General features: G+C 40.4%; 1 protein-coding gene across 3 annotated transcripts; it reads left to right on the forward strand.

Annotated features, from left to right (window-relative positions):
• Positions 1-48: 48 nt before the first annotated feature.
• On the forward strand, positions 49-8,657 carry LOC120025440 (guanine nucleotide-binding protein G(q) subunit alpha-like). 3 transcript variants are annotated; one of them, XM_038969980.1, is made up of 8 exons: positions 49-1,486; positions 1,986-2,168; positions 2,963-3,147; positions 4,355-4,506; positions 4,848-4,976; positions 5,246-5,375; positions 6,288-6,441; positions 6,991-8,657. In XM_038969980.1, exons 1-8 carry the CDS (start codon positions 1,459-1,461, stop codon positions 7,179-7,181), a joined length of 1,152 nt encoding a protein of 383 aa, XP_038825908.1. In that variant the 5' UTR covers positions 49-1,458; the 3' UTR covers positions 7,182-8,657. The 3 variants fall into 3 exon arrangements, with proteins under 3 accessions (XP_038825908.1, XP_038825909.1, XP_038825910.1); XM_038969981.1 differs by lacking the exon at positions 49-1,486 and adding an exon at positions 1,493-1,697; XM_038969982.1 differs by lacking the exon at positions 49-1,486 and having other exon boundaries at positions 1,704-2,168.
• Positions 8,658-9,206: the final 549 nt, after the last annotated feature.

Consider the following 9,206-nt stretch of genomic DNA (forward strand, 5'->3'; position numbering starts at 1 on the left):
CGCATAATTACCAAGAACTGTTTACTTGCTAGTCGAAACTTGGACATTTCCGACTTGCTGATTCTTTGAACGCTGCACGTGTATAACTACAACCAGTTAGCAAGTCTGACATTTCCTAATTCCGACTAACACTTCAATGCAGCATAAGATTAATATGAAACAATGTGACATCAAATTTAAGTTCTGTATGGTCAACATACAGTAGGCAATAACATGTAGCCTAATGATACATTTAAGATTGGTAAAATTAGCCCATAGGCCTATTCATAAATCCAATATATATGTAGGTAGTGGACTGCCCACCGTTTTTATTTGCCAGCTAGGTTTCCATCCAATTGGCGACAGATTTTCATGTCAATATTCTAAAATCCGCATAAAAACAATTTTCCCCACCTGAGACATTTCCATGATATTGACCTGTTGCGGATAAAAAGGCTGTGCGTGATGACGTAGTGCACATAACTTTTTGCCAATGTACAGAATACAATTTCAATGGGTTTCTCTACTGATGGTTTGCGTTGTAGACCTATTGCGAATGCGCACTTTGGTCTTGCCACATGCGCTTTAATCAACAGCTAGCAAATATGGTGCGGGTAGGATAGCCTACATGAGAATATTATATATATTCAAAAGACAGCCAAGCGTCGATCATGTCTCCAGAATAAGATGCTCGATATTTATTGGAAAGTAGCATCGATCACCGCGTGCACTTTAACCACCTTGTGAAGTTAAAACTTATCTGTAACTTAATCTGTAGCCTAAAAACTGAATTTTTTCAGAGTCGTAGTGGGAGGACCACACAACATATCGTATAACTAAGTTTACTTCGATATGATTCGTATATCAATATTTTCGCATAAAGCCAAGGCGTTTCCATCGCCATTTCTCGCATCATTCATTTTATCGACCGTCTGGTGTGTGTTGTCGACATTTGGAAAGTTTACCGACAAATGTGTTGTTATCCGGCCTATCGTGAAATGTTTTATCAGACATACTTTACACTCATAAAATTGTTGGATGGTAACTTGGTTATAGTAACGTGCTGGCGCGACATGCCCTCATGAGCCTTTCCCATCTAAACACGCCCTCTCCTAACGTCACATGGATTGGGTCTTGAGTGTAGTTGCGTTACGCCAGCACAACACGGCAGCTGCAGCAATGCTAGAATTGTGTCAAAATAAGAGTCCTCTACTACGAGAGACTGTCCGACCCTCCCTCACTCTAATGGGCCCACACTTTTTAAATTTGGTGAAGATGATTACGATGTAGATTAGCATGATGTGGGAAAATGCAAATAAAGACTAGGATGAGTGATGAAGTTGAAGAAGAATGAAGAGGGTGGATGAAGAAAAATGTTTTACATGTACTTTTCTGTGTGGAGCACTTTTATTTGGAAGGCTCTTGCCTTTTTGCTGCTAGGTTCACATAGGTTACAGAGTAGCCTGTATTCTGTACATAATGAAATTACAAGATTGGACAAGCAAAGGTGAGAATAGAAAAAATGGAGCAAAGTTAAGCAGACTATTTTCAATGAAGACAAATTCAAACGCACCATATTGTGGCATGAGATAATTTTTTTATATTCCCGTGCAATAATGGAATTTAGTTTTTTATACATTTGTGGCGATATGGAGTAAAAGTCCGCCATATTCACTCACCACGCCCGGAGTTCAACATTTGGATGTGAAGATGTGCTGGTATTTAATTATTCATTCTTCCACAGATTGACTGCTACCCAATTTGGCTGCTACTGCATTTCTTTGGAGGACCGCAGTTTATATAAAAAGAAAACAACGTAGTCTATTTCTGCCAAAGGTTTAAAAAAAACATCTGGGAATTGCATTTGCGTTATTATTGCGCTTGGCTTTTAATGCCTCGTCTGTACGGCACTGTACTGAAAATTCAGCCTGAGCTGAGGGAAGTATTTTTAGAAATATAAATATCTTTAAAAATTATAATTGTTTTCTTTCACTTTGGGAATATAGGTTTACCTCTTCGACCCAAAAGTAGCCAAAGTGTTTTCAAGGGAGTCATGACTTTGAACTCCGTAGGGGCCTGTTGCCTCAGCGAAGAAGGAAAGGAGGCTCGGCGGATCAACGACGAGATCGAAAGGCAGCTTCGCCGGGACAAGAAAGACTCGAACCGCGAATTCAAGCTGTTGCTTCTCGGTAAACTAAGTTCTGAATCCCACTCAAAGCACTGATATGACATTGAATCATTATTTTAAACATTGTTTCATTGTATGATTATCATTGTTACACGGTTAACTCTGTTATTTCAATGTACACGCCTATAATAAACATGGCAATTTGAACTTATATTCAAATTAGATATTGCCAAGAAAACAATGTTTATTGTTGTGCATTGTTTTTTGTACTCGTTGATGTTTATATAACTTGAATATGTTCACACAACCAGCTCACAACTGTCAGCTTGCTGGAAGTAAAATAAATGATAACTCAATGAAAGATGGTTGACAGCAAACGGGCCAATGTAGTTTGTTAGGCAACTAAGGAAGTGTTACAATTGCTACAATAAACACTAGGTTGTTTAAAATTGCAGAGGGGGACACATTTCTTAGAAATCATCGAATCTTGTCATGGATCACCACCCATTTAAATGAGTAGATCAGAAATCTATTCCAGTGACATACTGTACATACAATGCACACACAGTAGCCAAACCCTCGGACACTTTTGTATCAACATTTAATGGCCAACACAGTCCCTCTCTTCTGTAGCATGTGACGAATTGCAATTGCTTTAATCTAAATTTCACTTATTCATGAAATTGACAATATAAAGATGACACTATTATAAGCTTAAAATGTGCCTCACTTTCATCAGCAACCTCCGGCTACTGTGTGGGTTAGTGAGAAGAGAGCCACTGCACACATTAATGGTGTTTAAAAGTAGGGATTTAAAAGTGAAACAGTTAATCTCCGAGCTTTTTTTCTCCCCAGGGACTGGTGAGAGTGGGAAGAGTACCTTCATCAAGCAGATGAGGATCATCCATGGGACGGGCTACTCCGAGGACGACAAGCGAGGCTTCACCAAGCTGGTGTACCAGAACATCTTCACCGCCATGCAGACCATGGTCCATGCTATGGAGACCCTGCAGATCCCCTACAAGTGTGAAGGCAACCAGGTAACCCTTTTGTTGTTTAATCTATACCGACTTTGCCTGTTTATTGTCAATATTTGGTGTTGGTCGCCCACAAGTCTGTTGGTGAGGAGTTTTTGCACCATAATACATTTTATGGACCTGTGTTTTTCCACACCTTGTAATCTCACCTGGAAAAACTATGAGCATTAGTCATAGCCTCTAGTCTAGAGCAGGGATATTCAACCTCGGGTCTGCAGACCACTAGGTGTCTGCGGAGGTACTGCATGAGGTCCCAAAAATAAAAACATAAAAAAGTATATTCCCCCCAAAGTTTTTATGAATATCGCTAGCAATCACATAATAAACACATTTTGAATTACATACCTACAGTATAAAATAGTCTCCTATTTTATTTCTAATGGTGTTAACTTTAGTTCTCAATTCCTAATATTGAGCGAATTACATTCATTGGAGCCATTTACACTCACTGGAGTACCTGACATAGGCTGTTAAAAAGTACCCGTGAGCACCAGTCGCTGCAAAATAATGAATAACTATCTACCAAGTCTATTCGTTTAGAAATGTTGATTAATTCTCCTTGCCATTATCATTCACCTTATGATAAGACATGAAACATATTTCTAACGTATGATGGGGGTCCCTGGGCCACCGGTTTGGCTGGGTGGGATTGCCTGGGCAAGAAAAGGTTGAAGACCCCTCGTCTGGGGGCTTTCTTGGCAGGTCACATTGTCAGAAAAAACTCCCGACCCTAGCTGTAATGGCTAGGTCCATGTTTGTACAGACCTTTCATTCGTTTCTCGAGGCTCAGTGAGGCTTGTAGTAAGGGGTTAGGTGATGTCATTATGATATATGTAAATTTGTTTACTTTCTGCCTAGCTGATGATGTCATTAGTTACTGAGCAGGATGACAGACAAGGTCTTGTAAAAGGTACACGTCGTTGACTGTTGGCCCACACATAAAGTAGGGAATCTCCATGAGAGAGACAAATATACTTTGCTGACCTTTCTATCCCGCAAAACCTCCATATAATAATCATACAAATTCACTGCTATGTGCTGCCTGCCTCACACTAACACCCATTTAAATTCTAGATAGGTTTGGGGCCAAGCTAACACAATCCCTTGCCTGCCATTTACAAGAATGTGATCACTCAGATAAATGCCTCTCTACGTTTCTCAAGTAATGATCTCTTTCCCCTTCTCTTTGTCGTTCTCTCACCTTTTTCAGGGCCATGCAAATATTGTCATTGAAGTGGACGTGGAGAAGATCACGTTTACAAATCCGTACATTGACGCCATTAAGAGTCTATGGAATGACCCAGGGATCCAGGAATGCTATGATCGGAAGAGGGAATACCAGCTCTCAGACTCTGCCAAATAGTGAGTAAAGCAGTCACCATTACCAGCCTTTAGTCTAGATTGCCAAATAGTGACTAGATACAGAGACCAGTAAATAACTACTCCCTAACTCTTGCCAAATAGTTTCCACTGTGTCCAATACCAGTTATGTTAAGAAACATCTCATTTTCATACATAACAGGCTGTGCAGATTTAGGTAAGCAATGAAGAGGTCCAATGACCAGATTGCTTCCTATTGTTGCTCGGGTGAAAGATTACGTATTTTATGACCTCTGTGTTTTTCTGAGAAGTGATATAATGAGTAACAGAACTGTAAACAGAATAATAATGATACTAACCCCATCCCTCTCATGACCTTTCAGCTACCTGAATTCACTGGACCGTATAGCTGAGTCATCTTATGTGCCGACCCAGCAGGATGTGCTCAGGGTCCGGGTCCCCACCACAGGCATCATCGAGTACCCCTTTGACCTCCAGAGTGTGGTCTTCAGGTAAGCATCCACATAGCCTACTACTGTCTCCCTGTCTGGTGAACACAAGTAATCAAGATTATCCTAGAAGATTAAACTGTTATCAGAGGCATCATTTTGATTTACTCAAATACAAATTGACATTGTTCCATGCTTTACAGTTCAATACATAGTAATGACATTTTAATAACTCATCATAACCCATTATAAAAAGAGTTTACTCTTTATTCTCTATACCTGCTTGTTGAGCGTTTCCCCTAAACATCATCGTGCTGTGCTGATGTTCTCAGGATGGTGGATGTGGGTGGCCAGAGGTCCGAGAGACGGAAATGGATACACTGCTTTGAGAATGTCACCTCCATCATGTTCCTGGTGGCTCTCAGTGAATATGACCAGGTCCTGGTGGAGTCTGACAATGAGGTGAGTTTGGCCATTGCGGTTTTCAACAGTCCAAAGCATTGATGTTCTTAGAGGACATTGTATCAGTCCACGGCAGACATGTTGGAGCCTCCATGGATAATGCTGACCAATGACATTCCGCAAAATATTGACCATTTTAAACTGTGCTAACCAACTGTACTGCTTGAACTCATGAATGGGTAGATGGACTGCTAAGAGGCAGAACCATGACATCTTACTAGAAAGTTGGCCAAACTCTCTGCCTCTTGCTATCTCTCTATGACTGGCTCTGTTCTAGTGGAGGAGAGGATCAACCGAGAAAGACAATCAACCAGTCAGTCCGAACACAGAGGCACATTGTTCCAGCGCTAATGTTTAATAAGCGCAAACCTGTTATGTGAAGATGACCCAGATCCCCCCCCCCCCCAGCTGATCTCCATTCATACTCATTCATAGGGTTGGATTTGGACCTTGCCTGCTCCCAGATCTCTACTTCAGCCAACCCCTCCGACTGTTGTTGCACGACAACTCCAATAGTTGTAGGAGTTGGCTAAATGCACATACAGATCTGGGACCAGCCTACGTGTTCTCTGAGATTTTTTTTTTGATGAGAATACCCTTCGCACTGTTTGAAAGTATTTTTTTGTTGTAACACAACTGCTACTTAAACTGGACTTTGACCAACTCAGGGTTTGTGCTCAGTGTTCACCTGTAGGGGGAGCCCTTCAGTCACTAATAATTATTGGAACACACTCAAAGCCTGGTTGTTGCACAGTATTTGCATCATGCACAATCACTGCAAAGTAATTGTCCACACTGACTGTGTAGATCAGTGGGTCCAACACACCCTTGATGGAATAAGAAAAAAAATGAGTTCAAATACCAGTAGTCTCTTTAACATTGTGTGTGTGTGTGTTCATTTTCTTTACACAGAATCGAATGGAGGAAAGCAAAGCATTGTTCAGGACAATAATAACCTACCCATGGTTTAAAGATTCCTCAATCATACTATTCTTAAATAAGATTGACTTATTGCAGGAGAAAATCTTGTTCTCACATCTGGTGGATTACTTCCCTGAATATGATGGTAAGAAGTCCTTCTTTTCATGGACCTAATGACAAAATGACAAGCGCTTCATTTGCATGGACCAGCTAAATGTGATCATAAGCTACCAATGCAAAATGGATTAGCATTCAGTGATTGTATTACTGATATAGTGTATAGATAAAAACACCCGCAATAAACCCTATTAATAGCATACTCACCATAAATAAAGTATTGTATATACGATGTAGCTGTCTAACACCATTTACATGACCTTGCCCCTTATGGCCTATAATCGATCCTTGAAGGTGCAATTTGCAACCTCTTTGTCCCCTGTGGCCACAGAAGGACATTCACAAACAATCATGGTTAAACCTCAAACAGCACACACACTGTTCCAGTTAAGGCAATCGGTCGGCAGTACACTTTCAAAGACCATCCTCTTCAGTCCTGTTGAGCCAATACCTTGTTCCATTAACCGGAAATGAAACAATATTTAATATGTATCGCTTTAGACCGATATAACAGTAAATAAAAAAAGCATCTGTCATAATTTCATGAATCATAACTAATCGTATCTCCTCCTCTCAGGACCCCAGCAGGACCCACAGGCAGGAAGAGAATTCATCTTGAAGATGTTTCTGGACCTGAATCCAGATAGCGATAAAATCATCTATTCCCACTTCACCTGTGCCACCGACACGGAGAACATTCGATTTGTCTTCGCCGCTGTCAAGGACTTCATCCTGCAGCTGAATCTAAAGGAGTACAACCTGGTTTAAAGACTCCAGCCGACAGCAGTTACAGACTTTTAATGCAATCTGCTCCAACAGCTGCAGCCAGAGACCAGGGCCCGGAGCCATAGTACAAACTTCTTCAGTATGACTGGTTGTCTTCCACTACGGTGAAACCCTACTACCCACAATGGGAGTTGAAGACTGCATCTACAGAGCATTTCCATAAATGGCTGGATTATTACCAATGGATTTCAACTGCTCACTACTGCATTTTGTTTTAAATGGGCATCTTTGATTTTGTTCACGAGGTGTGTCATGATGATGAATAATACTGTGCCTTTTTGAGGAAAGATGATTCTGGTGTACATTGAGAGTTATTAGGAACTCTTTGTAAATCATTCAAAACACATTATAACAGTGTAAACACACTTCAGATGAGAGTTAAAGTGCTTTGATGTGCCACCTGTCTCTCTGAGGACTGTTGACCCATGGCTCTCTTGTCAGAGAATGTCTGGTTGACATTTAGATAACTGCTATGCAGCTCTACACCTTCTATCCTCCAGCGGGTCACAGTCGCAGTCTATACATTGTTTACGTATTTAAATGAGTAGTCATTCTCTGGGTCAGAGGATAGAATAAACAATCATAATCATCACCTAGGACGCGTAACCTAGCATACAGGTATTATTTGCACAATTGACACATTTTGTTGTTTTTCTATTGGTGTATACATTGTAAGTGGGGCTTATGTGTTGCCAAAATAGTATTACCTCTATTGACTGAATAACCTGTACTGAAGTGTGAAATCGGAAGCTGTACCACCACATTTTTAGCTGAAATGTGTTTGACTATCAACACTTTGCAGTTGTAATACTGTACACGTCAACTACCAGTGTTTATAACATAACTATATTTGCCCCCAGAGCATCATGATACTGTTCCTCATCTAATAAGGGAATGTTATCCACTTAGACAAGGTCTATCGTTGATCCGTAACATTGCCTTTTGTCGGTCCTTTGTACTCTCCGTGGAGATGTACTGTATTGCTTTGGCACCGTTTCAGTTCAGGGACGACTTTGATTAGCATTATTGAGTCACTCTGGTTTCAAGATCATTTGTGAAAAGGGCTGAAAATGATTCCCCATATTGTGTGTGTGTCTCTCTCTCTCTATATATATATATATATATATATATATTGCACTTTGTAAATACAAACTGGTACAGTGACTTCCTGTGTGTTCTCTTGTTTCAAGGCCCTGTAAAATGAAAAGTGTTGTAATTCTTACCTGCTGAATGAGAACGTTGGGTCCAATGACCTGCTTTGAACACAGGCGTTCATTTCTTGAATCATATTTATATATGTAATATGAGAGTACAAATAAATCCTAATCAGAAGGTTCTCTGCACTATTTAATTTGTGTCAATCAATCTGTCGTTACGTGCCATTTTTAAAGTCTGTTGAAAATAAAGCATATATATTTTGCTTTTTTGTCAAATTATTTTTGGAGCAATGTACATGTTTTGAAGTTGTGATGGAATAAATCATTCCAATTTACGCAACATCTTTCTCTGTGCTTTTTTTGTGTGATGATTGCCACAGAATCTATGGCATAGAGGGAATGCCATAGATGGTGTTGGAGGATTACACTGCCACTCATTGTTTGTCATGGGTTTTAATGTCTGTCTGCCTTCTCTCCCAGCTCATCTGTGAGAGTTAATGCTCTCTAATCCGTTCAGTGATATCCATCTGGTCAAAGACAGCATGGCTGCAGGGAGAAATGTACTGCTACTGATTTAGAGAGCATATTTGCTGTTGTGGATACAATGTGGTTCACATTGACAGGGACATGAGTGTAGGCCTATAGGATGTGTGTGTGTCAGCTTCATATTATTTGCACCAAGGAGACCAGGGTGGCTGCTATCATAGTAACACTTTCCTATAGACGTCATACTCCATAAGGGCTAGGCTACTCCTTTTATGATGTCCTTGTTTCATTGTTCAACTGGCAGGCACACACACGCCTATAAACCCAATGTGTTCCAAATAGCAACAGATCAACCCAGCCTGTG

The sequence above is a fragment of the Salvelinus namaycush genome, chromosome 31, assembly GCF_016432855.1.
Source record: "Salvelinus namaycush isolate Seneca chromosome 31, SaNama_1.0, whole genome shotgun sequence".
Taxonomy (NCBI): domain Eukaryota; kingdom Metazoa; phylum Chordata; class Actinopteri; order Salmoniformes; family Salmonidae; genus Salvelinus; species Salvelinus namaycush.